The 18,324-nt window shown below is 33.0% G+C and overlaps 1 protein-coding gene across 3 annotated transcripts in view; it reads left to right on the forward strand.

Annotated features, from left to right (window-relative positions):
- The first annotated feature begins 3,607 nt into the window (after positions 1-3,607).
- LOC118180909 (uncharacterized) overlaps positions 3,608-18,324 on the forward strand; it is a 75,168-nt gene continuing 60,451 nt past the window's right edge. The window contains exon 1 of one of the 3 annotated variants that reach the window (XM_085807096.1): positions 3,608-3,974. Coding sequence is in view for 1 of the 3 variants with exons in the window: in XM_035349987.2 (XP_035205878.1) it covers positions 3,926-3,959 (34 nt within the window). In the remaining 2 variants the exon portion in view is untranslated. Of the gene's footprint in view, positions 3,975-4,613; positions 4,753-18,324 lie in introns of those variants that run through there. The other 2 variants (XM_035349987.2, XM_085807095.1) reach the window with 2 other exon arrangements.

Genomic DNA, 18,324 nt, shown 5'->3' on the forward strand with positions numbered 1-18,324 from the left:
AAGAAATAACTGTATTTGGCAATTCTCAGATTGATAAAAACAAGTATCAGTTTATTTAATGAAACTTTTGTGCCCTGTTAGTGATTTTATCGGAATGAAAAAAAAATTGTACAGGAGTTTTATGTTTTCTCAAGAAGCATGACTTTCAAATAATTTCAGTTAAATGTAGTCTATGAATTCGATTTTGGAAATTCAGTATATCGTGGGAAAATATCATATTATGCATTGTTTAACACTTTTAGCGTTCTTGTTTTGTATTATATACAAACAGTTTTAAGTAACTCCTTAGAAAGCAAATTGATGGTAAATTTCTGGAGAAGCAGACCATTTCGCATCTACTACTCAAACTAGGGGTTTGAGTCAAAAACAAAACTTTCTCGAAACTACGATATTCACACAAAAATAGCAAGCTCTGTGATACCCACCGCATTTAATGAGGCGCTTATAGTTTTTAGTTTATCAGGAAAACATGATATCGGAAGCGTCGATTTAGATCGAGCTCCACAGAAACTTAAAGTAATTTATTTTAGTTCGCCTAGTTAACTGCGACTTATTGGTACGTGCGGATGTTTCAGGTAAAAATGCCCGAAGCTCGCATATAAAAAATTGTAACTCTCCGAGTTATTTTATTTTGCAAGAAAATTTATTCATAAAAATATATTTTAAAAGAGCAACACACATACACATTAAAAAAGTAACAGAAAAATAGTAGCAGAAATATAGGCAGTTAATTTAATTTTTTGCATCGTTTCTTAAAAAGTGTTTTTTTTAATGAATAAATTTTTGCAGAAAAAGTTTAAAGGTGAAAATGATAGTAAGAGAAGGTCTAAACCACTTTCACCCAAAGCGCCCTCACAGTACTGTTGGTTAAGTCACACCACACTCCGTCAATATGGCAATCTCAAAAACTGTGAAACTTACTTATATTCAGATCTTTAGGATCGTTTCCTTTACTTATTTCAAAGAAACAAAATTTAACGCATTGTTTTTGGAGTCCTGCATAATTATGATGCGTTCGGAGTTGGATTTTCTTGCTTCTCTATAAATATGCAAAGTTCGGGAGATACCAATGATGTCAAGGGCGTCCGCTGCTTGCCCTTCTCTGTTCTGTTCCTTTCTCATTCTACAATATGTTGAAATAAATTCTAATTCAATTGCAGCGAAGAAACCATGTACATGTGGTCACTCCTTGGCTAAAGAATACCAAATTGGGTTATTATACGATTCCTTACGAAAACTGTTACAAAACTATGACGCAAGAAATTTTTCCTTTCATCATCTTCAGTTGTTCTTGCGGGTTGATAATGAAGATGGTAACAAAACTTAGATTTCATGAATTTAGACCGAAAATTAATTATGATAATCTTTCAACTATTTCATTTCATGTATTCCGATGGTTGCCTCAAGCCCTGAGGATTGTTTAATTTTGTCCTGCAAATTTATATCCATCAGCATTCTGCAATTTATTAAAAAAACATGATCAAAAAGAAAACTCGAAAAACTGTATTACACAAAATTTCAAGTGACTTGATTGAGAAATGTCCTGCATAATTTAAAACAGAAAAGTATTCGTTAAATTAAAAACTTACCCTTTTTATTACTTACCAGACTGAAGTAAATTTGTATTTAATGTGCCTAATGTATTAAATATTTCAAAAATATTAATTATTTAAATTCACAAGTGCAAACTCAAAACTTTTGTACGGCATAATGTTTTATTGAACGTCGTTACTTTATGGCATTAAATTCGAAAACATTAGCAGTCGACGTCTATAACACGATGTCATCGAAAATAAACATGTATATATTTACTTATATGTGTGTATATTTAATACATATATATATATAAATTTAGAAATACTAGTACGTACTAAACATAGAAATAACTATGGATTTTGTTATTCTGATCAAATGAGTCCTAAAAACGAAAGGAGTGGATTGAAGAGATAAATACTTTGTAGAAACATACAGAAATTTTTAAACCGAAACAGTCGACGGGACTCGAGTTCTGGACCACCCAACTGCTGAAGGGACTTGCTTCCAATGGTACCATGAAGGTACACTGTAAAAAGGACTTAATGCCATGCAGCTTTAATGCCTGAAATCAAGATTTCGGGTTCAGGTAGCAGTTTGAAAATTATAAATTTTGAGTTAATCATCAAACCTGTAAAATAACAACACATTTATACAAAAAAATTAAAGAAATTAAGAAACGTAAGTAATGGAAATGAGTAATAAAATGCAAAATCTTAAGCACAAACAATAAATAGTAATATGCGTCTAAAATTAAATCAAAAATTTGTTATAATAAGCTTTCTTTTTTAATTAATATTTACTATTATTTGTCATTAGATAAGTCAAATATGATATATAAAACAATCCAATGCATAATAAGAATTTAAAAACTAAAAAAAAAAAAAAAAAAAAAAAAAAAAAAAAAAGAACAGGTAATATAATAAAGATGTTTTACTGCAAAGAAGAAAAAATTATTAAACTCTTACAAAATTAAGTTTATTGAGCTACAGTTTTGAGTAGATGCACTCTTGGCATAGTATTAGTGAAACCAGCAGCCTCAGGCCCAGGTTCGAAACCATGAGAAGGCATAGATGTTCGTAAGTTTTGCTTCATTGGGGGGGGGGAGGAACTTAAAATGCTGTTGAGCTGAATGTCCACTAGAAAGTTTAATGGAAGAAAAACCCTGGGATCCGTCTTTCGCGGTATTCTCCTTCAAAACTGAGAAGCTTAGCAGAGTCGTACACCGCCCAAGGCCTAAGTCGAAAATGGGAACAAACCTTGCTCGTTTGGGTACGATAAAATTCATGGATTCTATACGATGTTATTGTCAGCCAAGTGTGATAAGTCACAACAAGAAATTTTAGTAGTAAATTGATTTTAAGGTCAAACTATATTTGAGTCTGATTAATAAAAAGTACTGTACTCAGGAAATATAGATAGAAATAGTCTTTCAAAAAATTAATTGGACTTGCTTAAAAATACGTAAATACTTTTGTAATACGTAAATATTTCGTAAATGCTTTTGTAATTCTAAAAAGAAAATTGCATGAACCAGCATAATAAAGCACTGCTAGAAGATAAATTATGCGTAGAAGTCTAGTTGATATGCTGTTCATTTGTGTATGAAAAGCTCATTAAAACTTTTGAATTCCAATAAAAATTCTTCAGTCATAATAGGAAATATTAAAATATGTAAGGTTGAAAATTATGCCACCAATAGAATTCTATTTGGTATTGAAAAAGAAAGTCAAAGCTTTTTTTTCTTTAGGTAACGGTAATTTTTGGCAGCACCTTTAAAATTTACCTTTCTCATCGGAAACGAAATTAAGCAATCAACAAAAATCACCTTGAATTAAGAACTATGACGTGGTATAAATTTGAGTGGCACATGGTAAAATCAGGCACGAAACCTGACGATGGATATATACATTGCAACGTAATATTTTACGCAAGTCTTGAACAATAAATAACAATCTTCCCGCTCTTCCTTCGTTATCTTTGCTTTGCTGTTATTGGGCGAAATAGTGAAAATCCGGTGACGTCACATTACTACTGGACCTGACGTCTCAGCAAAGCTTTATTTTTTCACGTGGGGCTTCTTTAAAGAGAATTTTTCGGTGATTTTTCGTTTAATTGCGAGCATAATTCAAGGTGGTAATGCGCATATTGTTGCTTCTGCGCTGGCCTTATCATTTTTTTATTGCTATATTTTTTATTCTTTCACCAGCAGACAACAGCTGAGGATCACTCTCACGGGGAGAAAGTAGAAACCTTGACAGTGCTTTTGTTACGCGCGGAATTGTTTGACATTTGGAGAATTTCTTCTCGAGTCTATCACATTCTTCAAATATTTATTGAAGTGTTTCTTCGTCTATTTATATTTTGTTGCTTCAAGTAGCAAAATATTGCCATGTGGGCGAAAGTGTGTCTTGTAGGACCTAAAGGTAAGCACAAATAAGGTATTTTAAAAAAGATATATTGAACTAAGCTAATTTTAATTTTGATATATATATGAAAAATAAACTGTGTACAGTTTTTACCTACACTGAACTTTTATACTATTTAAATTATTAAACTAAATTGTTTGACTTTAGTTTAATAATTTAAATAGTTATTTAAATTATTAAACTGATTGACTAAAGTTTAGCTTGCATAAAAATTTTTCGGTAATTATGTTTTATGTTGTTTCAATGAACAGTATTTTTTAAATTTCGGTAGAAAAGGAATTTGACAGAATTATTTGAATAATTTTATTTGAAAAATATAAATGTCTTCATTCGGAAAGAGACTTCGTCTTTGCAAGTATCGTCAATTATTAAACTTATTTTCGGTTTCGAAAAGTATAGAAGTCAATTTGGGTATCAATGAAAATTAATTTTACATTAATAAACATATGCAATACTTAAAACTAAAATTATTTATTTTTATTTATACAAATGCCAGACATTTTGCCACTAAACCATTAGTCTTGATCTTGCTTCTCAATACTTAAGAACAATAGAATTAAAAGATAATAGTGCAGTGCATTCGTCAATATGCTCCTTACCCATGGACTGTCTAGAATTATAAAGAGTACAGACAGAAGAGTCTTCAAGTCGAATTCTAAAGAGATGGGCATTCAGACAATCGTGCCCAGTCAAAAGACGAAATAACGCCACGGCTACAGGACAAGGAAAATCTGGAAGCCTTTGAACTAGTGAGACACTCCCAGGCCTTTCCCTTAGCTTCATTTGATAGGTAGGAGGCAAATTTCCTCTTAAATTCTAATTTAATTTTTAATTTTCAGAGTTTTGCAGAATTAAAAGTCATAAGTTTGTAGAAAAGTCGTTCCTTTCTTTGGCAGGAAATCGGCTCTTTCATTTCCCTCGATGCTTCAAAGAGCAGGAATCCACTGAAAGAGAATTAGTTGAGTCTGCCAGATTGTTGAGAATCTTTCAACATTCGTAAATTCGTTCGGTAGTGCAAACTTTATTGTTGGAGATAATCGTACCGCCCGATAAAACTGAAATTAAAAATACTTAAAATAACTTTAAATGATAATTATTGCAGCGCAGACGCCAGGCAAAATTTTGAAATGTGGTTTTTAATTAAATGATGAGCTGAATTATGCCGCCTCGAAAATGATCGATGTCGAAAATATGTATTTGAGTGTGAAAGGCAGATATTTGCTTCTCTGTGCTGTGAGTTTCTATGGAGACACGTTGCAGGATTATTAAATACCTTATAAGGTTATACAAATTACACTAAATCTAAAAATCTAAACGTTAACCTTACTAGACTTTCGGACGAAATTTCGTTTCGCTGTAATACGAAAGTGATAACAACAGTCATATAAAAGCAATTAAAACATTCATTTACTTGAAGTTGCACAATTAAGGACGTTAAGAAAAGGTGAATTTCCACTGTTAAGTGGTCTGAGAAAGCAGCAGTAGTTAAATTATTTCAAATTAAATATTGACTGCTAAGAACTTGACTCTTACATTAGCGCTTCTTTCCACGTAACCGCAAATGAAAGCTAAATCAGCAACAATCAGCTTAGCAGTCCAGCAGGCTGAATCAGATTGCAATACTCCGGGCTTAAGTTGCTTTACAAATTTACATTCTTGTTTATTGTTTAAACTCAAGTAATTTGCATGTCTGGTGAAGTAAAGGAAAAATAGAAATGTAGGCAAGATTCATCATAAAAAAAACATGTTTATTAAAACGAACTTACAAGCTGAACAATGATGAAAATTCAGAATCAACGAGAGTGAACCTAGTATGGCAAAATTAGAACATATTTTTGTATTATTTTTATTACGTTCGATTTAGGAACAAACTAGAAATGTCTTTATTGCTGAGGCTTTATATTTATCGGGGATTTATGCTGCTTTAAAGAATAAAGTTAGTCCTATCGTGTATACTTTTTATTGTAAGCGTTAGCGCATCTCGAAAACCTACTAGTCTGTGCACGGGAGGTATATGTATGTGTAATGAATTTAAATGTATTATAAGTTATAGGTATATGTATATGTATCAATTTAACTACTAGTCTGTGCACGGTAGGTATATGTATATGTATAAATTTAAATGTATTATGTATCCCTTTTAATTTGAGATTGTTTTCATTAAGATTCTAAAAGCGCGCACAAAATTTTCTGTATGGCTGAAATGCCATAATTTAATTAGTCTCATAAATTTCTTGCTTTACCCTAATATGTTCTTCTTCTGGCGCATCCTTGATTCCATTTAAATTGTATCTTATAATAGGTAAGCTCAAAAGCGGTCAAGAGGTAAAACTGCTGAACACTGGTAGTTACGACCTGGCTTCGATTCCAAGCGAACGGCCTAGCTGCATGGGCGTTTTCATGGTATTTCCCAGGTGTAGCTTGTATACAAGCCAGTTTTCCTTAAAATGTCTCCTCGAAGGCATCCTTCCCTTAGGCAGATAACCCTAGTGTGCTTTGCCATAATCAATTATAATCAAACCAAGCTTGTAGTAGGTAACGATCAGGGGAGAAATTTCCGTCCAGTGTCATACAATATTACTTTGGTTATAACCAAGTAACTTAATAATAATATGAAGGCCCTCTGACGAGAAAATTACGCACGGGTGAGAAAAGGTTGAACATATTTTCATTGCCTTGTCTCTGATTTTACGTAACCATATGAGATTGCTGAAATGTAGTCGGTGCTTTCTGAAATCTGGAAATATATATATATATATATATATATATTAAATATGGCGGGCGCTAACCATTTTAGGCTTCAACCACTACTAAAGACAGAAGCGGTGGTCATTTTACTATGGAAGAACCTACTAGGCAGCCACTGTTACCTCCTGTGAAGGAGTAGACAATTTACATCCAGGCCTTCTCCGGGATTCGAACCCGGGCCCTTCGGTGCGGCACTCAGAGTCACAAAACACTTTCCCGTCTGCGCGGCAGAAATCTATTTTCAAAGTGTTCTGATGAGACAGCAATAAAGTACTACATATTTTACGCCATTTACGTGAATTTGTATAGACAGAATCCAAAAGCGAGTCAAGTTGTTGAGCCTACCGGAATTTCAATTTATATTTTAAAGTGGTCATCCTTGGAAACATTGTTTTTCAATTGCTTTTACCTTAAAGATAAGGGCCCACCAGCGGCCGAGCGGTAACGTCGCTGAACACTGGTAGCTCGGTCCGAGGTTCGAATCCCTCGAACGGGCTGGCTGCATGGGTGTTTTCGTGGTTTTCTCCATGTGTAACGTGTATACGAGCCAGTTTCCCTTAAAAAGTCCTCCACGAAGGCATCCCTCCCTTAAGGCAGATAGCCCTCGAGTGCTTTGCCCTAATCTAATAAACCGAACCTTAAAGATAAACATTTAGTCCAGTTAACTAAGCAGTCAAAGTGAACTAAAATCTACCAACTCGTTCTCATTTTCTAATTAAGTGTCTGTACTTTTAAAAGGTTGCATTTTCCAAGTTAGAAAATGATTTTCAAAAGGTTTGGTTTGGTTTATTGGATTACGGCAAAGCACTCGAGGGCTATCTGCCTTAAGGGAGGATGCCTTCGTGGAGGACGTTTTAAGGGAAACTGGCTCGTATACACACACATGGAGAAAGCCACGAAAATGCCCATGCAGCCAGCCCGTTCTCGGGATTCGAACCACGGACCGAACTACCAGTGTTCAGCGACGTTACCGCTCGTCCGCTGGTGGGCCTGATTTTCAAAAGGATATGGGCAGCTTTATATTGGGGTACCCCTATGAAAGTTTGTATCTTAGCAAACAGCATTTAACTCTCATAACTCATTAGTGTTGACACCCTTTATGACGGGAAGCTGAGTGACCCCAACTTTGGGAAACTTGGGGAGGGATATACCTGCTTCAAAATTTTTACTTTATTGGTATAAAATACCCCACTGCATATGGTACTGCTCATTAAATTCTTTTGTCAGGCATCAAAGTTGAGTCTAATAAATGTTTTGGATTTAAAATGTTTTCAATATTTATTGAAATATATGCTTCATTAAAATGTGACAAGAAATTTATAGCATTCCTCATTTCAGACATTGAAAATTTTAATACATATTAAATTAGGAATTGTAACATGTGCAGGTAGATAAAATATTAGACGCATATATGATATGATAGGTACATTTTGAGAAAGCAAAAATAAACTTATTTTGGAGACTTCTATTTGATCTTAAGTTATCGGAGATGGTACATTATATTTCCCCAAGAAATATGAGTTTTATTAATTCAGCAGGAAGAGAAGAAAGTTATTCAATACTGAAATAGTGCTTCATTAAGTATTTAGGATTTGAAATTTTAGGCATAGAGAAGGAGTAAAGTAAACAGGAAATAGTTCTCAAAAGCTTATCCACCTCTCCTATCTTCAAAGTTAATGATTATCCACCTCTCCTATCCACTTTATCCTGATCTCTAGCAACATGAATATATTTCTGTTTATTATTTTTTATTTCGTAAAGTTATAAGGTATTTCTCCCGCCTTCTTAGCGTGCTTTCTTGGTGTAGTGGTCAGCACGCTCGACGCGAATTTGAGAGGTCCATGGTTCGAGTCCCGGCGAGGGTGTTTCTCATTTTTCACGTCCCCTAGCCTAAAAATAACCTAATGTCTGTACAAAGTAATTCAGAATGGAGAGAGAAAACACCTGAAGGCAAAGGAAGATGTTATCTCCTAAATTTATTAAGGAATATAATATCCATAATTTTCTTGACACTTGCCTATTTTCAGGCTGATTTTGAATATTCTTCATGAAGAACTCTTTTCATGGAAAAATATTCACTTATTACCGTTTCAACTTCCTCTATACTGTGGAAGTCCTTGCCAACAAAAACTGCAGAGATTTACGCTTGTAAAAATCGAAGGGAGCAATATCTGAACTTTTAGGTCAATCAGTAGAATTTTCCATTATTTAGCCTTTGTCGAGACGTTCTTGAAATGTCTGATTTAGTGTCAAACTCTTGATGAATCTCATTAAGTTATAAGGTATTTATCCCACCTTCTTGGCGTGCCTTCGTGGTGTGGTGGTCTACACACTGGCCCGGCATTCCAGAGGTCCGTGGTTCGATTCTCGGCGAAGGCGACGAATATATCCTTACAATAATCTGTGGTATTGTTATATTTAGAGCGTAAAATTACTTTAACATACCTTCAGAATTTGTAATAGAAACGCAATATCTTTTTATAGAGAAAAATATTTACTTTTCGGTGTTCATCAGCATTTTTTCATGGCGGTATTATTATATAGTATGTTGCTTCGTTAAACAAATCGTTGTAAGGCGCTTCACAGTAGATTTTTCAAAATCTGTAACAGAAATACTCAGTAGATTGAAATTTAACTTGCTTGTTTGATGTAATAACAAGGATTGCAAAGAGTGTTCAGATGTTAAATAGGTCTATTAGTAAGTACTACGTGGTTCAGGTCAGGGGAAACGTTGTGATGGAAAGCCCACATCAGGGATATAAAAAGGCGGGCCGTAATAAAACAAATATAAATTGTTATTGTCAGTGAAAGTAAGTTCTAACATAAAAATAAATGAATCTCTAATAACCAACAATCTAATAAGATGAATGATAATGCTTTAGATCACTAACCATTTTTTTAAATTTCAGGTTTTTAACTTTATAACGAAGATTCTTACAGTTTCATCTGGCATTGTGTCGAATTTGTATTATTTTATTCACGATTTCCTGAAGGTATTATGTGACGATATACAAGCAAAGGCTTCTTCGAGGCTTTGTACCTGCTAAGAAAAAATGTTTTACGAAATTCTGTTTAAAACTAGAAGTTACGAATTCAGAAGTTGTTAAATTCAAAATACGTTATAAATTCAGATTTATTTTAATAAAAGAGAAAACAAAAATAACTATGGTAAGAAAGGATTATTTATCGCTTGCCGCACAAAATTGCGCAGCGGGCCACATGCTGCCCGCAGGACGTAATTTGCCCAAGCCTTATTTAGACGCTGAAGGAATGTGGGACGTAAGAAATACTTACAGGAAGAGATTTCCATTCCTTTTTAAATAAATAAATAAATAAAAATAAATAATAAACTTAAATTAATAACTAAATAACTAATAAGCTAAACAGAACAAAGCTAAATAAAACAGTTTAATCACACCTTGTAAACTTTATCTGTGCACAGATGTAAAAGAATTACTGAAATATAAACTAAAATAAATTTCAGAAACCTATTACATGATATTCTTTACTCAAAACTGTCTTTTTTATTGTAATCTTGGACAACAATTCTCATTAATCCTTTTCATAATCTCATACTTACGGTGAAAAGAGACGGGAGTTTATATTTTGCTGAAGATGGGATCGGCCTTTTCTCGGATCGCTGCACTTTCTTTTCACTTCAAGATTGAGGACTTTGATTCTCAATGTCAGACAATGTCACTTTCACTATATATTAACGCTAACAATACTCAATGCCTTCGTCTACTATCACGCTAACGGAAATTGGGAATAGTGATAAAAAAGAATTGATTTCGACACCTGTACTAGAAGATATTTTCAGACGCTAATTCTACGTAATCCTTAAAGCTGTTACATAAGTCATTGTGTTTAACACATGGTTAAATCTGCATATATATCTATAAATGTACTTGGGCGTGTGAGGAGTATTTCGCGTTCTTTTGTCAATTTCGTATACAAGAAGTTATATTTTTAAGGCATACTGAGTGTTCTTGTCATGGCAGAGTTTCTTCAGAAAAGTATCTCTAAATTATTATCAAGTTTTAAACCAGAGTTTGCGAGTATAATGTGCAATGAGTTAAACTAGAGTTTGCGTGTATAATGTGCAATGAGTGAAATGCAGAGACTAACAGACTGAAAATTACTAACCAGTATGACCCCTATGCAGATATTTTGTAGTTTTTCTGGTGCATAACTTAACAAAATAATTTTAAACTATAATAGTTAAGTCGTTGCACCAGAACTAACGAATGTTAACTGCTTTCGGAAGGTGTATCCTCAGATGTTATTTAAATGAAAAATGTTTAAGTCTAATGACAACCTGCGGTAAAAGATCTTCTTTGAGACGCTTACTCTAACATGTAGATGAGGAGAAAAAACTGTCATGTTATCTGTTCCGTCGATAAGACACTACCAGCGTTGAATGATTTTATATTCTCTGCCGTTGCAGAAGTCAACGTACTTAAGTAGAGTAACTTTTCAAAGAATTAAGTTTAATCGAATTAATAATGGGAAAGTTCACCACTGTCGTGAGTTTCATTTTGTCCTTGACCTGATACAAGCTAGTTATTATTACTTTCGTAAGCAGCACATTTGTATAAGTTTTGATAGAATTCATAAAAAATCGACCATTTTGGGGAAAGACTTGGACATTTGGAGGATGCCTGTTTAGCCTTTTCCACACACTTTATCACTTTGTTTTTAATATGATACATCTCTAGAAATTTCATATAATTTCTAAATGCTTTCGTAAGAGTCAGTTATAAGAATGCTTTATTATTACTGTACATTTATTTGGAAATGCTCTCACATTGACATCTTAAGAGAAGTTCTAAAGTACACATTGCCACAAATTACTATTTGTAGCTTTGTCGGGGGTTAATTAACATACTTGTTTCTAAAACTTTTTGAAACATATTTCACTTCACATGACAAAGAGACACATGGAAAAGTTTTAGATAGATACTCTCTCCGATTCCATAAAGAAAGAAGATTTTTTTTTGTTAAAGCAACACGGGGATGACAGATCTTGAAAAGAAACAATAAACATATATAGTATATATAATAGTCAGGAAACTTTAAAAATTTGATAGAAGCAAATCAAATAAAACAGCTGTAGCAGCCTGCGAATTACAGCATGTAACCATTAGGGAGCTTATTCTTTACAGAGAAAAATTATTTTGTATCCTGAGAGATGGTGCTGCAGCAAAATGAAGTTGACACATGTAGTTCATTTAAAGTATTGATAAAATGAGAGTTGTTGAACCAATATGATAGTCGAGTACTTTATTTTTCGACTTGGTATGAAAACGTTTTTTGAAAAGTCGAATTTGAACTAGTCGATGATCAAATCAACAATGGGTTCGATAATGAAATATTATAATTGTTTGTTTTTGAAAGCGCTTTTGTTTTAGAATGATGATTTTGACATATGTATACGATGCCAATGAAAAAAAACCACTTTCTTATTTCCAGTGATGTATGCTATGAGAATTAAAAATTGAGTTAGATTACGTTAGGATTACGTTAGATAAAAATTAAGTTAGATTACGTTAAATAGCTAATAATTTTATGAACGCACTGAGAAGATTCGTTCTCTGGTGTCTTGTACTACTTACAGGATAGTACAATATAATATACAGGAAATTTGTGCAGTCTTTTTATATACTACAGCTTCATTTTTTAGTAGAAATTTACTATCTTAGGAGAGGCTGTGAACTATGCAGGAGTATGGGAACGAAATCTTACATTGATTTTGTCCTCAAATTTCTATAGCTACAAATTAATTGAACATTAATGGGATGTAAGTAGAAGATATTAAGGTAAACTGGTATTCTGATTTTAACATGATCAATAAAATATGCGTGAACTGATGGTACTGCTATAGGTCAACTTAGTATAAAAGACATTCAAAAAACTAGTGGCATCTATTGTTAAGCATCTGTGAAACTTGATTTCATGAAAAAAATGGCCACAAAATTATTAGCTATTTAACGTAATCTAACTTAGTTTTTACCTAACGTAATCCTAACGTAATCTAACTCAATTTTTAATTCTCATAGCATACATCACTGGAAATAAGAAAGTGGTTTTTTTTTCATTGGCATCGTATACATATGTCAAAATCATCATTCTAAAACAAAAGCGCTTTCAAAAACAAACAATTATAATATTTCATTATCGAACCCATTGTTGATTTGATCATCGACTAGTTCAAATTCGACTTTTCAAGAAACGTTTTCATACCAAGTCGAAAAATAAAGTACTCGACTATCATATTGGTTCAACAACTCTCATTTTATCAATACTTTAAATGAACTACATGTGTCAACTTCATTTTGCTGCAGCACCATCTCTCAGGATACAAAATAATTTTTCTCTGTAAAGAATAAGCTCCCTAATGGTTACATGCTGTAATTCGCAGGCTGCTACAGCTGTTTTATTTGATTTGCTTCTATCAAATTTTTAAAGTTTCCTGACTATTATATATACTATATATGTTTGTTGTTTCTTTTCAAGATCTGTCATCCCCGTGTTGCTTTAACGAAAAAAAAAATCTTCTTTCTTTATGGAATCGGAGAGAGTATCTATCTAAAAATTTTCCACATGTCTCTTTGTCATGTGAAGTGAAATATTTTTCCTCGTATCCCTGTAATTTTCCATCTCTTCAATAGTTTCCTTTCAGACCTTGGTATGCAGCTGTCTTTGAAGCATGTGCTTCTGTATGTAAACTATTATAATAAAATCCTTTTGAAAAGAAAATACGCACAGAAATAATTTAAAATAATGGTTGTCAAAAGCATACTATCCTTTATTTGCTTTTTAAGTCTCTCATGATAATATTAAATAGAAATGTTGTACCTAAGAAATGATGAATTGGAGCCATTGGGAAAGGTTTATACATCAAAATTAATTTCATTTCCATTATTTATTTTAAGGGCATCTTATCATATCAGAGAGTTTGAGTTATAATTCGAAAAATGGAAAAACTTTTTTTCATTTGCAGTCTGATTCTTAAGATTTTAAATTTGAACAGTTGAGAATTATAAACTTATTTTATGAGCTTTTGTCTTTTTTGCTTAAAATGCATCAGACCATCAACAAATCTAAATAGATTTTCTTATCATGAGAAATACTTACTCATAAATGTGTCTGATATGTAAATTAAATAGGACTTTAATAGATTTCTGAATCTTAATATTTCAATCCACGAATTATCTTCCCCAAATAATGACATTAACTTACAAAATAAAAAAATATATATAAGCTTATTTTTAAAAATGTTTGATCAAGGATCGGAATTTTAACTACGATTTCTATTCAAGTGGATGTTGATTTAATATATAACATTGTGCATAAGCTTACTTTTTTCTGCAAAACAGTGTCTATCGCAGAACAGATGAATAGACGTTTTATTCACTTAAGCGTTTTCTTACAGCCGCATGCAATTTTCATGTGCATTCTTTTAACTTGCACGATTTATCCTCAAAATTAATGAAGAATGTCTAGCAACTGCTTTCCTTGTGAACTCGTTTTCTCAGCAAAATTTACAAATATAACTGATGACATGCAGAGTTACGTTGATGCCTGGTCATTCAGCCATAGCGCTGCTTGACCACTTAGCACCTGCAGGGAAAGACTAGGTATGCATTCCTCAGTTGATTATATATGGCCTGATAGCTTGCGGGGTAAATCAAGGCTAAAAATCCGCGTGGGCTTTTAGAATAAAGATTTTTTTCTTTTGTCTGCAACATAGTTTTCATGCATGCTCCGATGAAGGCAGTGTTAAATTATGATACAAATTATAAAATAAAAGAAGAAAAATCTGAAATTGAAAAGTTGATATTCGAGGAAAAATTAATATTCATGAAATCTGAGAAAACTTCTTTAAAATTTGTGAAAATAATATCAGGGGCCTACGTCGCCATTAAGCTGTTTTTATCAAAGTGTACTTTTCGAAGTTTCAGTAAGTGATTGAATTATTTTACTGTAATTTGTATAACTTAAATAATAACATTTATAAATATCGATGGTTCGTATCCACGTTACACATGGGAAATATTACGAAAATTCCATGCAGCCATCCCGTTTGCTGAGACTGCTAGTGCCAGGTCGAACTGCTAGTGTTCAGCGATTTTACCGCTCGGCCTCTGGAAGGCTCTCTTACCATCTGAGAACCAGAATTCTATTATTATGGTGCTGAACCTGTCAGCCAGTCTCACAGTGTCGGTTTAGAACGCGATCTAACGTTACCCCATGGAGTAAAATATGACCAGCTCCGTCTTCACACTCATGTTTCCGCCTTTCTACGGAATGTGACCTAGCTAGGTGGAATATCAATGGCACACTAGCTCAAATTATATTTGTTTGAGTGCCAGAGTAAATTCTTGGCTTCTATCGGGACTCGAGCCCAAGAAATCTTCTTTGCGGATGCGCATGCAGCTTCTGCTGTATCTCCGCACAATTTCTGCTTAAAGCGTACTTTAAATTTTACTTCGTGAGTCTGGAGTATGATTTGATCAGCATGCTATTCACAACTGTTCACGTTTTGAGGTTAGAGCTATGTCGGAAATAAATAACTGGCTTGGCATGAATAAGTATATCATAAAAGGCAGCAATTAATACTCGAGATAACACGTATGACCTTGATTCTTTAAATTCTCCATTCTTGGACTGATGAACTTAATTTTATTCTGTAGCTGAATAAACAGGATTTAGTAAAAATATGAACTGTACTTTGCAGTCTTCCGCCTTATCTATGCACTTTATCTTTTTCGGAAAAAATGCTGCTTTTTATTGTGTAACAGGTAATCACTCATAGTGAGTGATTTGAGATGTTGTTCTTCCCGGAATATATCTACTTGTTATATTTAGCTTGCGGAAAACATCTCATAGAAGCGTTTTATGTAGATGTAACTATGTCAGATGACACAGACATAGTAATAAGAACAGAAATAATGAAGCTTAGTAATCCCACTAATGAGACAACATCGTCAAGGTCAAGTGCAAGGATATAAAAAGAACAGCTGCAGCAAACATGAGTGATTGGCAGGTCTACCGTCTGAAGAGTTTGAAATATAAAAGTCTAGGTATTCACAGATGTTTTATGTATTTACAAAGCTCAAGTTATTATTGAGCCAGTGCAATGTCAGTATCATAAAACAAGATATGTGATTTATTTTCCTGAAGACACAATTTTCAGCGAATTGTTAACTTTGACATTAATAAATAAATAATGACACTTTCAAATATACTTTTTTCAGTAAGAACTACGAGACTCAACTAATTTAGCTAGAGTACTAATTTTATTGTGGATAAAAAAAGCGGGGGGGGGGTCAGAATCAACCGGATGAATTGCGAAATTTCGAGGTTGACGACTTTCCGTAATATTTCTAAAAAGAAGTATACCGTATATGGAGTAGAAACAAAGTAAATAATATTTAACAAAGCAAGCATCACATAATAATTATTTTTAAAATGATAATTATATTTATATATCAGTCAAATTCTTGCAATGATGTTGCTAATTATTACACCAGACTACGATTTCTATTCAAGTGGATGTTGATTTAATATATAACATTGTGCATAAGCTTACTTTTTTCTGCAAAACAGTGTCTATCGCAGAACAGATGAATAGACGTTTTATTCACTTAAGCGTTTTCTTACAGCCGCATGCAATTTTCATGTGCATTCTTTTAACTTGCACGATTTATCCTCAAAATTAATGAAGAATGTCTAGCAACTGCTTTCCTTGTGAACTCGTTTTCTCAGCAAAATTTACAAATATAACTGATGACATGCAGAGTTACGTTGATGCCTGGTCATTCAGCCATAGCGCTGCTTGACCACTTAGCACCTGCAGGGAAAGACTAGGTATGCATTCCTCAGTTGATTATATATGGCCTGATAGCTTGCGGGGTAAATCAAGGCTAAAAATCCGCGTGGGCTTTTAGAATAAAGATTTTTTTCTTTTGTCTGCAACATAGTTTTCATGCATGCTCCGATGAAGGCAGTGTTAAATTATGATACAAATTATAAAATAAAAGAAGAAAAATCTGAAATTGAAAAGTTGATATTCGAGGAAAAATTAATATTCATGAAATCTGAGAAAACTTCTTTAAAATTTGTGAAAATAATATCAGGGGCCTACGTCGCCATTAAGCTGTTTTTATAGTTAAAACTAACCCACACAAACATTATTTGATTTAACTAGAGAGGAATTAAGTACTCTTTGAATAGCCAAATGTAATAAAGCTGCGATTATTTACTTATACATTTATATTTTAAGTATCTATAGTAAATGTGCAAGCTTTTTGCGCTAAGAATATAGACTGAAATGGATTTTCCAAAAATGGGAGGCGAAATAAAAAATAAGCGCACAAGTACAATTCTGTCAATACGCTGTACCACACAAAATTTGTTATTATAATGGGCGACATTTCTAGATACGTATATCAAAATAAATTCGAATACATACTTAGGAGAAATACTAATTTCGCAGTGCTTAAAAATAAACGAAAGTTATTATTATTATTTTTAAAAAGCAATGCATCAAGCATTTGGAGGTTGTCTAAATGATAAGACACAATTCCTTCATGCTCACAAAATTTTAAAGCTTTTTTAGAAATTAAATTAAAATTTTAAAATTTAATTTTATGACAGTATTGCTTTTCATGCACGTTGAGCAGCTCATTCTATGTCAGGAAATAAATGTCTTTTTTGTGACACAGTAACTCTCTGATACAGGATCACTTTGTCTGAAAAGATATGGTAATTTGTGAAAACTTTTAAAAATTTGTTTCTAAACCTTATTTTTTTCACATAAGTCATATTTTAACTCAAAAGAAAATGCCATATTACATTGAACTTATAACTCTAAGCTAGAATGATTTCATAATGCAGGTCGTTAATACCTACCGATGGTAGACAAATTAGGAGAAATATATCTACAGTCTCTTACTTTAGAACAGACACTTGAAGGTCTTTTCGACTTCCCCTCATTTAATGTCGTCACGCGTGTCGTTGTCCCAGCCACGGCACGTATTTTCTTCATGTCGTTTGAGACGTATTTAAAGTCAGCCTTAATTAGTGTGATTTTCTCTAACCGAACACGCAACAAATAGAAATTAACCCTTTGTTGCATACAAATAATCTAGAGAAGTTAAACGAAAATGTTTGTATTTTTTCTACTTAAAATAACCGTAGTAATAATAAAAAAATTAATTTTATTCAGATTTCGTTTTAAATAATTGCTACAGTTTGTTCACTACAGTAGACAGCATGCATACAAATCTCTTCCCAACGATTTACGGTCATTGCATTTGAAATCATTTCCTGCCTTGTTTGCAGTGATCATTACCATCTTCTAAATGGTAAATCTACAACTGACATGTACATACAGATCCTTCAAAATACCTTCATTTCGTCGATTGTGATTGAATTCATTTTGCTACGATTTTGTAACCTGTACCTATTGGATTCGAATGTCAAATGTTCTAGAAATTCCTTGCCAAACATAAACATTACCAGTGGTGCTTTGGCTTGATAAACAGTACATTTGGGTTTCAATTCACTCTTTTCGGTAGATCTTTATCTACCCACTCCACAATTTTCT

This window comes from Stegodyphus dumicola, chromosome X1 (genome assembly GCF_044657685.1).
Source record: "Stegodyphus dumicola isolate Sdum_Otavi_A_Nest chromosome X1, ASM4465768v1".
In the NCBI taxonomy this organism is placed as follows: domain Eukaryota; kingdom Metazoa; phylum Arthropoda; class Arachnida; order Araneae; family Eresidae; genus Stegodyphus; species Stegodyphus dumicola.